At 42.3% G+C, this 16,187-nt stretch overlaps 1 protein-coding gene across 4 annotated transcripts in view; it reads left to right on the forward strand.

The window, feature by feature from the left end:
- Positions 1–9,657: 9,657 nt before the first annotated feature.
- The window catches only part of si:ch211-126j24.1 (phosphofurin acidic cluster sorting protein 2), a 95,715-nt gene continuing 89,185 nt past the window's right edge, over positions 9,658–16,187 (forward strand). For all 4 annotated transcript variants that reach the window (XM_035747004.2, XM_035747006.2, XM_035747005.2 and 1 more), the window contains exon 1: positions 9,658–10,079. In XM_035747004.2, coding sequence (XP_035602897.1) covers positions 9,847–10,079 — 233 coding nt within the window. In that variant the 5' untranslated portion in view covers positions 9,658–9,846. The remainder of the gene's footprint in view (positions 10,080–16,187) is intronic.

Consider the following 16,187-nt stretch of genomic DNA (forward strand, 5'->3'; position numbering starts at 1 on the left):
CTTTTGTTTTGAATAAGTGTCATCATATGTTCCCCATTTGTACAAGGCTAACACTAGGGTACTTTTGCCTTCTTGCAATGCAAGACTTCAACCACTAGAAATTGTGCACACGCATGGGCTAAAGTTTGTGGGAGGATAAGCTCATTATCACATCAAATTCAGTTTTGATAAACGCAACCTTTTGCGTGAAAACTGGTGCTTCGGTCACGTGGACTGGGATATGTTCCGCATTGCTTCCAACAACAACATTGACGAATACGCTGATTCCCGTGAGTTCATTAGAAAGTGCATTGACGATGTCGTTCCCATAGCAACGATTAAAACGTTCTCAAACCAGAAACTGTGGATTGATGGCAGCATTAGTGTGAAACTGAAAGCACGAACCACTGCTTTCAACCAGGGAAAGGTGACCGGAAACATGACAGAATACAAACAGTGTAGCTATTCCCTCCGCAAGGCAAAACAAGCTAAGTGTCAGTATAGAAACAAAGTAGAGTCACAATTCAACGGCTCAGACACAAGAGGTTTGTGGCATGGTCTACAGTCAATCACAGACTAATAAAAGAAAACCAGCACCGTCACGACCAGGATGTCTTTCTCCCAGGCAGACTAAATAACTTTTTTGCCCGCTTTGAGGACAATACAGTGCCACTGACACTGCCCGCAACCAAAACCTGCGGACTCTCCTTCACTGCACCCAATGTGAGTAAAACATTTAAAGTGTTAACCCTCGCAAGGCGAGGCCCAGAGGGCATCCCCAGCCGCGTCCCCAGAGCATGCGCAGACCAGCTGGCTGGTGTGTTTACGGACATATTCAATCTATCCTTATCCCAGTCTGCTGTCCCCACATGCTTCAAGATAGCCACCATTGTTCCTGTTCCCAAGAAAGCTCAGGAGGCTGAAGAAATTCAGCTTGTCACCAAAAACACTCACAAATGTTTACAGATGCACAATCGAGAGCATCCTGTCGGGCTGGAGCACCGCCTGGTATGGCAACTGCTCCACCCACAACCGTAAGGCTCTCCAGAGGGTAGTGAGGTCTGCACAATGCATCACCGGGGGAAAACTACCTGCCCTCCAGGACACCTACACCATCCGATGTCAAAGGAAGGCCATAAAGATCATCAAGGACAACAACCACCCGAGCCACTGCCTGTTCACCCCGCTATCATCCAAAAGGCGAGGTCAGTACAGGTGCATCAAAGCAGGGACCGACTCAACTCCAGCCACTTTAATAATGGAAATCGATGTAAAAAATGTAAACAATGCCACTTTTATGTTTACATACCCTACATTACTCATCTCATATGTATATACTGTACTCGATACCATCTACTGCATCTTGCCTATGCCGTTCTGAACCATCACTCATTCATATATCTTTATGTACATATTCTTTATCCCTTTACACTTGTGTGTGTATAAGGTAGTTGTTGTGGAATTGTTAAGTTAGATTACTCGTTGGTTATTACTGCATTGTCGGAACTAGAAGCACAAGCATTTCGCTACACTCGCATTAACATCTGCTAACCATGTGTATGTGACAAATAAAATTTGATTCGATATTTGGCATGTATGCAAAGAAGGCCCCTCTATCTATGTTGTAACTTCAATCAGCAAAGCACAACTGCTGGACAATTCTGCCATCTTTTGGTAGACCATGAGAATTCAATTCAATTCAAGCCGCCCTAATTGTGTTCAGGAAATGTCTTGTTCACAGCTACTGCAGGTATGTAAACATTCACATGCACATGCACATGCACACACGCATACACTACCTGTGAAGGGAGTCTACCCGAGGATAAATTTGACTTGCAGTACTTTATGGCGCAAGTTCATATTGATAATACTGCAGAGAGAGAGAGAGAGCATACAGCATGATATAATAAATAAATACCTTAAAAGCTGAGTGATGGGCCTGGAGAAATGTAACCATTCTCAAATTCGTGGACAGAGCTATGGATGCAACTAAGGATTCTAGCTTTAACTTCACACAACACAACTTGTGGTAACCTGGCTGTGAATTTACTTTATTATATATTAATTAAATGTGCTCTTAATCAAGCTAAAATCTTAATCATACATTGAGATAAATATATGAATTACACAAACGTATGAATTACACCCAAAAATTGCACACATAGTTGCATTCGGAAAGTATTCAGAGCCCTTGACTTTTTCCACATTTTGTTACGTTACAGACTTATTCTCAAATGGATTCAATAATGTTTTTCCCTCATCAAACTACACACACCTGCAAAAACAGTTTTTTAAAAATTGTTGCAAATTTATTTAAAAAAACAGAAACACATTTACATAAGTATTCAGATCCTTTAGTCTGTACTTTGTTGAAGCACCTTTGGCAGTGATTACAGCCTTGAGTTTTCTTGGGTTGACGCTACAAGCTTGGCAGACCTATATTTGGGGAGTTTCTCCCATTGTTCTCTGCAGATCCTCTCAGGCTCTGTCAGGTTGGATGGGGAGCGTCACTGCACAGCTATTTTCAGGACTCTCCAGAGATGTTATATCGGGTTCAAGTCCGGGCTCAAGGATATTCAGAGACTTGTCCCGAAGACACTCCTGCGTTGTCTTGGCTGTGTGCTTAGGGTTGTTGTCCTGTTGGAAGATGAACCTTCGCCCCAGTCTGAGGTCCTGAACGCTTTGGAGCAGGTTTTCATCGAGGATCTCTCTGTACCTTGCTCCGTTCATCTTTGCCTCGATCCTGACTAGTCTCCCAGTCCCTGCTGATGAAAAACATCCCCACAGTATGATGCTGCCACCACCATGCTTCACCGTAATGATGGTTCCAGGTTTCCTCCAGACGTGATGCATGGCATTCAGGCTCTGAACAAATTAAGGGAATCGTTTACAAACATTGGCACATTCTAAGATCCGATGATAATATTGGTAATTTGTTTTTGGACCTTCCCTTGGTCGTATTCTCGTGGGGCAGAAACCTCAGAGATCAACTGGTAAACTCTGATTTACCACCCCAAGATATCCCTGCACAACGTGTATTTGCACCCCTACTGGATGGAAGTGTAATTAATGGCTGTGCTCAATGCAATAGCACTTATAAATGTAGATCCTTCAAACACCCCTAAACAGGGAAACAGATCCCAATCAAAGGTGTTATCATGTGCTCCACTAAGGCTGTTATTTATTTTATAACTTGTTCTTGTGGTAAAAATTATGTGGGTAAAACAAAGCGCAAATTTAAAGTACGTATCTCGGAGCATCGTAGCACCATTCGGTGCAAAAACTCGACAGTTGCGACCCACTTTTTGGAAGAAAACCACTCGATTTCGTCTCTACGTTATATTGGCATCGAACATGTCACCCTCCCTAGGAGAGGGTTGACCTCGACAATTTATTGTTAAAACGAGAGGTTGCTTGGATCTTTAATTTAAAGTCATTATACCCTGATGAAGACAGCTTGCCTGTCGAAACGTTACACATAAATATTTTTGCATCTGAGCTCCTAGAGTGTGTAGCTCTCCTTAATTTTTAAAGTATTCCACTCCGCTAGCCAGCAACTCGCCTAAATAGTTGTGCATTTCTTTCGCCTCTAGATATGTGATTTGACATCTTTTTTTCTGTGGCCAATGACCTGGAGCCTTCTTGGATGGGCACTTCAAATGTAAATCACCAAAGGGGATTACTTTTTCGAGCTCTCACCGTAGATTTTGCGGTGAAGTAGTGTCCCCGTGAGTGACAGAATACTGAGCCAATCATGGTGCAACTAGAGAACATTACCAACTGTTTACGCTCTGTATTTTCCACACTGCCCCACCACCACAGAAAACACTAAGCTAGGTTGAAACACCTGCATTTTGGAGCTGGCTCAAAACAGGTGGATGGATCGCCACTGCTTACAGTAATAATTTACAGTTCTTAAAACTTGAAAATAATTACGATCGTACTTAGTGACAGTACAATATTGGCACTATTTCATTTAACTGCCAACAGATAATTTTCTCCTAAACGTTCACTGAGCAGCGCAGAGACAACATTAACATGTGTGCAGACTCGTTACACGGAGGGATTTCATCCCGTCTGTGACCAAGAGAAAAGGGTCTTCATTCAGTTCTATTAAATTATTTTGTTGAATTATTTTATCACGTTGAGCGATCTAAATCTGACTGAGAATATTACAGCGAGATGAAACCATGGCTGGACTCGCTAGACAGTCACGGTTCATTTGCCATCTTCCAAGCTGAAGGGGGGTTCAGTTCACTTGAATGTTTGGTACGCGGTGGAACGGTTTGCACTGAACGACTCGTTTCCCCAAAATACTCTTGCACGTTCTTGAACAGACTTTGAGGTATATTAGCTCCCGTTTGGTCAGGTGTGGTTTCAATCCATGAGATAAGTATTTAAAGGGAAGTGGCCATGCTGACAGCGTTACCCAACCCACAACCCTCCCCGTTTTTCAACTGGTCGTTCAGTACAGCCAGAGAAGAGAATAATTTTTGTATGGAGGTCAATGAGAGCGTGTCAAATTTGGTCAACAAAAAATGTAATTGCTAATTTACTACATGAGGCTTATTTGATTCAATCAAATAGAAGTGGCGTAATGGTTAGGTTGTTATGAATAAACTGATATAAGTGGACGCACGTGGCATTTTCGGAAACTTCGAAAGAAAATTACTAACTTTGGAGTTGTGCTTGCTGTCATAGAGATAGAGGACACATCATGGACATAACCCATTTTAACATGGACCTTGCCATTGAGGATTTCAGTAGTAGTCAACTGAATGGGTATTCCTTCTTCAACGAATGAAGAAGAACATTGACTACTTTAAAATGGAGATAACATCAATGGCGCTTACCATTCTGTCACAGACACTATAATGGCACAGCTGCAAAGATGAGTCCACTATCTATCTCTATGGCCTGTTGTTCACATGCGTATCTGCCCTCTCATTGTCTAGAATGGTCCCATCTGATCTTGCCTCCTCCCGCCTGCTTTCCATCTTTGAGGACATACATTTCCATTGTTAGAGTAGTCAATCGACTATCTTCTAAATATAATAGACAATCTTTGGTACGGCACCGTTTCTGTTCAATTGAACGTTCCAGGACGTAAACACGTACTGAACGCAGCCCTGGACTCGCTCGCTCAGAGATCATTTATTCTTGGTCTGGATAGGCCAGAAAATTTTACGCCACCAAAAGTAAGTGAGGGCAGGTGTTGCCTCTCATTCAATTAGTGATGGCGAACTGTCTGATCTGGTGAACTTGTCTACCCAGTATATTTGGTTTAGAAATATGATTTCCTTTGAGAACTGCAGGAACACTTAAAGCCGTAAAGCCGTCAGACGTAAAGCCATCAGGTCATATGCTTTATTACTTGACATAACCATGTATGAGCTCTTGTAATGTTTGTTTTATCACATGGCTTATAATATGGATCTGTGTAGCACAGGTTCAACTGACTTAAAATGTTTGTTATTTTAGTCAGGATCATTATAAGAGGATAATAAGACATTCTGAGGGTGTCATGTACATTTTTCAATCTTTATGCCACTGAGTAAAGCCAGTGTGTTCTATGTATGCAGATGACTCAACACTATACACGTCAGCTACTACAGCAACTGAAATGACTGCGACACTTAACAAAGAGCTGCAGTTAGTTTCAGAATGGGTGGCAAGGAATAAGTTAGTCCTAAATATTTCAAAAACTGCTTGGAGTAACCCTGGATTGTGTACTGTCATGGTCAAAACATATTGATACAACAGTAGCTAAGATGGGGAGAAGTCTGTCCATAATAAAGCGCTGCTCTGCCTGCTTAACAACACTATCAACAAGGCAGGTCCTACAGGCCCTAGTTTTGTCACACCTGGACTGCTGTTCAGTAGTGTGGTCAGGAGCCACAAAGAGGGACTTAGGAAAATTACAATTGACTCAGAACAGGGCAGCACAGCTGGCCCTAAAAGTACACGGGGAGTTAACATGAATTATATGCATGTCAATCTAATCTGTCATGGCTCAAAGTGGAAGAGAGATTGACTTCTTCACTACTTGTTTTGTAAGAGCTAAATGTACCAGGCTGTCTGTTTAGACTACTAGCACACAGCTCGGACACCCATGTGTAACAGTATTGCTTCCGTCCCTCTCCTCGCCCCTACCTGGGCTCGAACCAGGGACCCTCTGCACACAGCAACACAAAAAAGCCATGGCCCTTGCAGAGCAAGGGGAAAAACTACTTCAACTACTTTGCGTCTCAGCGCAAGTGACTTCACCGATTGAAACGGTATTAGCACGCATCCCACAAACTAGCTAGCCATTTCACATCAGTTACACATGCATACCCCACAAGACATGCCACCAGAGGTCTCTTCACAATCCCCAAGTCCAGCACAGACTATGGGAGGCGCACAGTACTACATAGAGCCATGACTACATGGAACTCTATTCCACATCAGGTAACTGATGTAAGCAGAAGAATCAAGATTTTTAAAAACAGGTCAAAACTGTGAAGAGACAGAAACACGCATACGTACACAAGCGCTAGCACACACACTCTACACACACGTACATTGTATTATTGTTGTATGATAGTATTTATACATGTTGTATTGTAGATATGTAGTGGTGTAATAATATTATATGATGTACTGTTTTACATTTAGTTTTATATGTAATATAAGTGCCTTAATGTGTTTGGACCCCAGGAAGAGTAGCTGCTGCCTTGGCAGAAGCTAATGGGGATCTCTAATAAATACACATGCTCATGACAAGTCTTACGATGCATTATAACTACACTAGAATGCTTTACTCCTATTAATCTCAGATATGAGCAGAAGAGAAGATATGCATGCAATGTCCCTATACAAGCTAAAAGCACATATAAATTCAGTAGTAGAAGCAGTAAATGTATCTTTGATTGCCACTGGAAGGCACTACATCACAGTAAACAAGGTGTGGGTGCTCCTTATTGGCTGGGACCAAGTCAAGCCCTGTCCTAGTCAGTACTCAGTCTGTTCACGAGTCATGAGCACCAATACTGACATAAATTACAGTTGGAGATCAAACCTGGGTCAAATGTGTGGCCTATATGTGTGATGTTATTTAGTTTGCCAAGTACAATGAAACCAATGGAATAGTCCCAAAAAGTGCAAATACCAACCTAAATTAAGCACACACAAAATAAACTATGTAATAAACACATTACACGCAGAACATCAAATGAAGTGTTCCAGACTAAATAACTTTTTTGCCCGCTTTGAGGACAATACAGTGCCACTGACACGGCCTGCAACGAAAACATGCGGACTCTCCTTCACTGCAGCCGAGGTGAGTAAGACATTTAAACGTGTTAACCCTCGCAAGGCTGCAGGCCCAGACGGCATCCCCAGCCGCGCCCTCAGAGCATGCGCAGACCAGCTGGCCGGTGTGTTTACGGACATATTCAATCAATCCCTATACCAGTCTGCTGTTCCCACATGCTTCAAGAGGGCCACCATTGTTCCTGTTCCCAAGAAAGCTAAGGTAACTGAGCTAAACGACTACCGCCCCGTAGCACTCACTTCAGTCATCATGAAGTGCTTTGAGAGACTAGTCAAGGACCATATCACCTCCACCCTACCTGACACCCTAGACCCACTCCAATTTGCTTACCGCCCAAATAGGTCCACAGACGATGCAATCTCAACCACACTGCACACTGCCCTAACCCATCTGGACAAGAGGAATACCTATGTGAGAATGCTGTTCATCGACTACAGCTCGGCATTCAACACCATAGTACCCTCCAAGCTTGTCATCAAGCTCGAGACCCTGGGTCTCGACCCCGCCCTGTGCAACTGGGTACTGGACTTCCTGACGGGCCACCCCAGGTGGTGAGGGTAGGCAACAACATCGCCACCCCGCTGATCCTCAACACTGGGGCCCCACAAGGGTGCGTTCTGAGCCCTCTCCTGTACTCCCTGTTCACCCACGACTGCGTGGCCACGCACGCCTCCAGCTCAATCATCAAGTTTGCGGACGACACAACAGTGGTAGGCTTGATTACCAACAACGACGAGACGGGAGGTGAGGGCCCTCGGAGTGTGGTGTCAGGAAAATAACCTCACACTCAACGTCAACAAAACTAAGGAGATGATTGTGGACTTCAGGAAACAGCAGAGGGAACACCCCCCTATCCACATCGATGGAACAGTAGTGGAGAGGGTAGCAAGTTTTAAGTTCCTCGGCATACACATCACAGACAAACTGAATTGGTCCACTCACACAGACAGCATCGTGAAGAAGGCGCAGCAGCGCAACCTCAGGAGGCTGAAGAAATTAGGCTTGTCACCAAAAGCACTCACAAACTTCTACAGATGCACAATCGAGAGCATCCTGGCGGGCTGTATCACCGCCTGGTACGGCAACTGCTCCGCCCACAACCGTAAGGCTCTCCAGAGGGTAGTGAGATCTGCACAACGCATCACCGGGGGCAAACTACCTGCCCTCCAGGACACCTACACCACCCGATGTTACAGCAAGGCCATAAAGATCATCAAGGACATCAACCACCCGAGCCACTGCCTGTTCACCCCGCTATCATCCAGAAGGCGAGGTCAGTACAGGTGCATCAAAGCTGGGACCGAGAGACTGAAAAACAGCTTCTATCTCAAGGCCATCAGAATGTTAAACAGCCACCACTAACATTGAGTGGCTGCTGCCAACACACTGACACTGACTCAACTCCAACCACTTTAATAATGGGAATTGATGGGAAATTATGTAAATATATCACTAGCCACTTTAAACAATGCTACCTTATATAATGTTACATACCCTACATTATTCATCTCATATGCATACGTATATACTGTACTCTATATCATCGACTGCATCCTTATTTGTAAGTCGCTCTGGATAAGAGCGTCTGCTAAATGACTTAAATGTAAATGTAAATGTTATGTAATACATGTATCACTAGCCACTTTAACTATGCCACTTTGTTTACATACTCATCTCATATGTATATACTGTACTCGTTACCATATACTGTATCTTGCCTATGCTGCTCTGTACCATCACTCATTCATATATCTTTATGTACATATTCAGTGTATAAGACAGTAGTTTTGGAATTGTTAGTTAGATTACTTGTTGGTTATTACTGCATTGTCGGAACTAGAAGCACAAGCATTTCGCTACACTCGCATTAACATCTGCTAACCATGTGTATGTGACAAATAAAATTGATTTGATTTGATAAACATATTTTCTCCAAATCTTAATGGAATGTGCAAGCGACACAGTGGATTTTTTTTATATATATAAAAATAACATTTTAATATGACTTGCCATTTCTTTCTTAGGAATGGATTGTGGGCTAGTAGAGGAGTAGGATTTTATATTAAGGGATATTTCATTGGTTGTTGCAGCCGTTTTTATTATGAATCCTGATTATGATCCCTGATATATTGTATCATTAGTCTATAAATAACGTTTCTTACTATGGTTATAAAATGTCCAATAAATAATTATGTATAGACTAATAATTGTCTACTAGCTATAATCACATGGCGGATAATTACATATAATAATGTTATTATAATGCAATAATATTCAGCTCTGAATTTTTATTTACAATCAACCAATGACCCGCCCCGTTGAAAAATCTGCTGGCGCCCCTAGCGTCCAATAGTAGAACCGTACCTCGTTTTTGTGTGCGTGCTTCATAACGCCCCGGCCAGATTTGTGTCTGAACGCCTCTGTTTCAGCACTATCTCGATATGCTAGCCTTGAGCTGCCTGCTACACTGACAAGTTTCTGCGATATAGCCGAGAGTGGCTACGCGAGAGAGCATCACAGCCTGATAGCCTGCTGCTACCCCGGGAGAGGCGATGATGGCGGCGGCCGTAGAGAGAGGAGGAGTGCGGGCCGCTTTCCTGAACCCAGGTAGCGGCGGCGGGATCGGTGGACCACCCCCGGCACCTATGCCCTCTGCTCCCGGAGCCGCGGTTGGAGCGGGAGGCATGGGTTCGAATTCGGGTGGGTCGGATGGTCCCATGCCCGTGCCTATGAATCTTTTTGCGACATGGGAAATAGACCGCTCTTCTCCGAGTTGTGTTCCAAGGTAGGCTAAGCTACTTACATTGCCCAGCACGCAAGTAATCCGTTATTTTTGAGAGTGGGCGTCTGTAGTAATGTTTCCAATTCGGAGTGGTTGTTATATGTTGTTACAAGATAGCTAGGCTACATTTTGAGAGCTGTTCCATGGTCTGTAGCAGCAACCTCACACATCCATAATTCAATGACATTTGGTTGAGTTTGTTGTAAGGTCATTCGGACTAGACAGTCAATTTCTCTGGATTTATCTAATCAAAGTCTGCCCTCGTAGTCTCATTTTTGTTTCTTTTAAGAATGTACGACAAAGAATAATATGACGGTAAAGCTATCTTAAAGCCAAAGAAGGCTAGGCTATACTCATACTGACCAACCGTTTTATAGACCAAAATAATCTACCATTGCATTGGCTAAATTACTAGCTTGTTAATAAGTCTACATTTATTAATGTTTTTCTCACCATAGAAAGCGTATGGCTTGCATAGACCCCTCTTGATTTTCAAAGAGGCACTTTCCCGTTATTCTAGGCTACATGGAGCTATTTTCACCGAGTTAAACCGTTTGTTATGAATTCCATCCACCCATAGCCTACATTCCAGAACTGCATGGTAAAACATACTTGATCCAGGCAATGGAACTATATAGGGTACCTACAGGGAACTGCCAAAATAAAGGAAACACTCGAGTAAATGATGGATACAAAGTATATTGAAAGCATGTGCTTCCACACAGGTGTGGTCCCTGAGTTAATTAAGCAATTAACATCCCATCATGCTTAGGGTCATGTATAAAAATACCCATTGCCCATTATGTTGGCTACAATGGCTGGAAGAAGAGATCTCAGTTACTTTGAAAGAGGTGTCTCAAAGGAGCATAGGCAGTGTGTGTGTGTGTCTGTCACCGGATCTCAGCCCAATGGCGAACGTGCGTAAAGCTGGCAGAATTCAGATATGACGTAATTATTTCAAATCAAATTAATTTTTCCACATACACATGGTTAGCAGGTGTTAATGCGAGTGCAGCGAAATGCTTGTGCTTCTAGTTCCAAACATGCAGTAATATCTAACAAGGAATATAATCTAACAATTTCACAACATTTTAGCACTATCCACTGAGTGTAACTACAGCGGGCGATATGGTTCAATGTGCCAATAAATCAGAACAATCTTCTTTTTAGTTTTTTTTTTCAAATTGCCTGCGTCTTGACGCTAAAGGTGGGTCATGTAGGCTATACTTTGCTAATGACTATACCAACAAAAGAGCGACAGAGAGCAATGTACAATAAGGCAAATTTACAACAAGGAATTTGTGGTAAGTGTACGGGGGCCGCCATCTTTATGCGCCTCTGTTAATTGGGAGATTCTGGACTTATGCCTGAGACAGAATTTTCCACCACCATCAACAAAGAGTTCCAGACACTTGCAGAATCTATGCCAATGCGCATTGAACCTGTTCTGGCAGCTTCATGGTGGCCCAGTACCAAATTAAAGGTGCAGTGCAGTCAAAAACATGATTTGCCTGTGTTTTATATATATTTCCACCCTTTTAGTGTAAGAGCTGTTTGAAAAGACTACCTGACATTTAAGCCTGTTTTGGTGGGATGGATGGCTTTCCCTATAATCAAATAAAATATAATGGTATTTGTCACATGGGCCGAATACAACAGGTGAAGTGCTTACAGTGAAATACTTACTTACATTGTTGATGTTGTAAATGGATATTGTAGCTGGAAACGGATGATTTTTTATGGAATGTCTACATAGGCGTACAGAGGCCCATTATCAGCAACCATCATTCCTGTGTTCCAATGGCACATTGTGTTAGCTAATCCAAGTTTAGCATTTTAAAAGGCTAATTGATAATTAGAAAACCCTTTTGCAATTACAAAAACTGTTGTTCTGCTTAAAGAAGCAATACAACTGGCCTTCTTTAGACTAGTTGAGTATCAATTAAATTCAATTCAAGGGCTTTATTGGCATGGGAAACATGTGTTAACATTGCCAAAGCAAGTGAGGTAGACAACATACAAAGTGAATATATAAAGTGAAAAACAACCAAAATTAACAGTAAACATTACACATACAGAAGTTTCAAAACAGTAAAGACATTACAAATGTCATATTATATATATATATACAATGTACAAATAGTTAAAGGACACAAGATAAAATGAATAAGCATAAATATGGGTTGTATTTACAATGGTGTTTGTTCTTCACTGGTTGCCCTTTTCTCGTGGCAACAGGTCACAAATATTGCTGCTGTGATGGCACACTGTGGAATTTCACCCAAAAGATATGGGAGTTTTTCAAAATTGGATTTGTTTTCGAATTCTTTGTGGATCTGTGTAATCTGGGGAAATATGTATCTCTAATATGGTCATACATTGGGCAGGAGGTTAGGAAGTGCAGCTCAGTTTCCACCTAATTTTGTGGGCAGTGAGCACATAGCCTGTCTTCTCTTGAGAGCCATGTCTGCCTTCTCAATAGCAAGGCTATGCTCACTGAGTCTGTACATAGTCAAAGCTTTCCTTAATTTTGGGTCAGTCACAGTGGTCAGGTATTCTGCCGCTGTGTACTCTCTGTGTAGGGCCAAATAGCATTCTAGTTTGCTCTGTTTTTTTGTTAAATCTTTCCAATGTGTTAAGTAATTATCTTTTTGTTTTCTCATGATTTGGTTGGGTCTAATTGTGCTGTTGTCCTGGGGCTCTGTAGGGTGTGTTTGTGTTTGTGAACAGAGCCCCAGGACCAGCTTGCTTAGGGACTCTTCTCCAGGTTCATCTCTCTGTAGGTGATGGCTTGGTTATGGAAGGTTTGTGAATCGCTTCCTTTTAGGTGGTTGTAGAATTTAACGGCTCTTTTCTGGATTTTGATAATTAGTGGGTATCGGCCTAATTCTGCTCTGCATGCATTATTTGGTGTTTTACGTTGTACACTGAGGATATTTTTGCAGAATTCTGCGTGCAGAGTCTCAATTTGGTGTTTGTCCAATTTTGTGAAGTCTTGGTTGGTGAGCGGACCCCAGACCTCACAACCATAAAGGGCAATGGGCTCTATGACTGATTCAAGTATTTTTAGCCAAATCCTAATTGGTATGTTGAAATTTATGTTTCTTTTGATGGCATAGAATGCCCTTCTTGCCTTGTCTCTCAGATCGTAGCATCGGCATTTGTGGGTTCGATTACAGGCTCAAAATGGCCAGAAACGAAGAAATTTCTTCCGAAACTCGTCAGTCTATTCTTGTTCTGAGAAATTGGAGAAATTGCAAAGAAACTGAAGATCTCGTACAACGCTGTGTACTACTCCCTTCACAGAACAGCGCAAACTGGCTCTACCAGAATAGAAAGTGGAGTGGGAGACCCCGGTGCATAACTGAGCAAGAGGACAAGTACATTAGAGTGTCGTGTTTGAGAAACAGACGCCTCACAAGTACTCAACTGGCAGCTTCATTAAATAGTACCCACAGAACACCAGTCTCAACGGCAACAGCGAAGAGGCCACTCCGGGATGCCTGGCAGAGTTCCTTTGTCCAATGTCTGTGTTCTTTTGCCCATCTTAATCTTTTCTTTTTATTGGCCAGTCTGAGATATGGCCTTTTCTTTGCAACTCTGCCTGTAACCCGGACTCACCTCTTCACTGTTGACGTTGAGACTGGTGTTTTGTGGGTACTATTTAATGAAGCTGCCAGACTCAGACAGGGAGAGGTTGAAAATGTCAGTGAAGACACTTGCCAGTTGGTCAGCGCGTGCTCAGAGTACACGTCCTGGTAATCCTTCTGGCCCTTGTGAATGTTGACCAATTTAAAGGTCTTGCTACGGAGAGCGTGATCACACAGTCATCCGGAACAGCTGATGCTCTCATGCATATTTCAGTGTTATTTGCTTCGAAGCGAGCATAGAAGTAATTTAGCTCGTCCAGTAGGCTTGTGTCACTGGGCAGCTTTCGGCTGTGCTTCTGTAATCTGTAATGGTTTGCAATGCCTCATTCGACAGGGGTCGAAGCCGGTGTAGTATGATTCGATCTTAGTTCTGTATTGACGCTTTGCCTGTTTGATGGTTCGTCGGAGGGCATAGCGGGATTTATTCGAAGCTTCCGGTTTAGAGTCCCGCTCCTTGAAAGCGGCAGCTCTACCCTTTAGCTCAGTGTGGATGTTGCCTGTAATCCATGGCTTCTTGTTGGGGTATGTACATACAGTCACTGTAGGGATAACGTCATCGATGCACTGATGTTTTCATTATGTCGATTCTGTTGCAAAATGTTTCTTAAACTTAAGAAACTGGGAGGGACCTACCTGAATTTGGCCAATGCATACTCCAGTTTACTGTTTGGACTAATGGTTACACCTGGTGACATCACCATGCATTAAATTAATTAGTAGATCGATAAGACAGAGGCTGCGGTCCAAACACTTAAATGACTTACCCTCGCCTTATGCCCTTGGGGGAATCCCCGTCACCATCTTGGAGGGTGGTCCAAATGATTAGCCAAGCAAGGGAACACCTCAGCTCACGTTTTTAGTCAGCTTTGCGAGTGTACGATTATGTTCACTCCGGGGTCTGAAAACTCCCCATAATTCAATTTGCGACGATTGTACATCCGCTAAGAAAAGTCAGCGAAAACTTAAAAACAACATCAATGGAGAAGTCAACATACACGTGTAAGTAAAAATGGATAAGTTAGACATTGTAAGTCAGAAGTTCCAGCTAGGCAGGCTAACGTTAGTTAGCTAATTAATTTGCTAGCTATCTTACAGTAGGCGTATATTAATAATTATATATTTAACAGAAGTAAACATGCAATCATAATTGACTGTTGCGCATATAAAGTACCCACAAGCTACCGGTGGCTGAAAACATAATCATCGCGGGATCAACGAGTGATGAATTTCCGGCCAAGGGTGGTCTATTTAGAAATGATTCCTTCCTCCCTCATCCTGCAAGTGTATACTCGTCAAACGTCATGATGCGTCATCAGAAGTGTCCACTTAATTTGAGGGCTGAGGGGATAGGGTGTGTCTTTTAAGTGTTTGGACTGCAGCCAGAGAGTTCCAAATCTCTCTGCTGTTAAACAGCTCATTTTCAGTTTTCCCCTCAGACCGCTCCCAGACAGTCCAAGCATAATTCTTGCTTGAGAAATTGCACTTTGCTAAGATGCTATTTTTGTTTATTTTGGACAATTTTTTAATTGATAACAGTCACTTCATTGTTACCCAGAAATGATTTGATATTGAGATAAAAAATGGTTGCATTGGACCTTTAATACACTTTATGTTGGTGTTTCCTTTATTTTGGCAGTTACCTGTATATAGTATGCCAGCCTAATCTAATTGCTCTAATAACACAGAAATCACGGGTTCAATGATGACAGTAGAATATGCTAATGATTACCTCCAATGGCTCTCTTAAATATAAGCTACTTAGCATTGTTTTTCAGTCCAACCCACTTTACATTTTTTAAATTTTACCTTTATTTAACCAGGCAAGTCAGTTAAGAACATATTCTTATTTTCAATGACGGCCTGGGAACAGTGGGTTAACTGCCTGTTCAGGGGCAGAACGACAGATTTGTACCTTGTCAGCTCGGGGGTTTGAACTCGCAACCTTCTGGTTACTAGTCCAACGCTCTAACCACTAGGCTACGCTGCCACCACTTACAGTAGGCTTAGGCCTATTCACTCAATATTTGACAACACTTTACTTGAACTGTATATCATAAGTGTCACAATGGTGTCATAAACATGTCATAACATTCTTATCACCAAATGTCAAGTAATATTGTACAGAACACACATAAATAAGGTAGGTCTAACCACTGTCATAACTCTATGTGCTTTATTGCCACATTTTGCGATAGAAACTGAACATTATTTATGCTCTGCAGGCTAAGTGAAGACAATTTCAATATCCCTAACTTTTGAACAAAATGTGCCTGTCTTTGCTCTTAGCTAAATTTCTATTGTATGAGGTAACAGGCTTGCCAGGTTTTACCTGTTGATAAATGGCACGCTTTATGTCATTACAGCAGTGACTGAGTTTTAGAAATACTTCATGCTTCATACATAAATACATTCTCATAGATCTGATGTCCTTTTCCTCGATGTTCTTTATCATCTTTTTCTT

Source organism: Oncorhynchus keta, chromosome 32 (assembly GCF_023373465.1).
Source record: "Oncorhynchus keta strain PuntledgeMale-10-30-2019 chromosome 32, Oket_V2, whole genome shotgun sequence".
NCBI classification, from domain to species: Eukaryota; Metazoa; Chordata; class Actinopteri; order Salmoniformes; family Salmonidae; genus Oncorhynchus; species Oncorhynchus keta.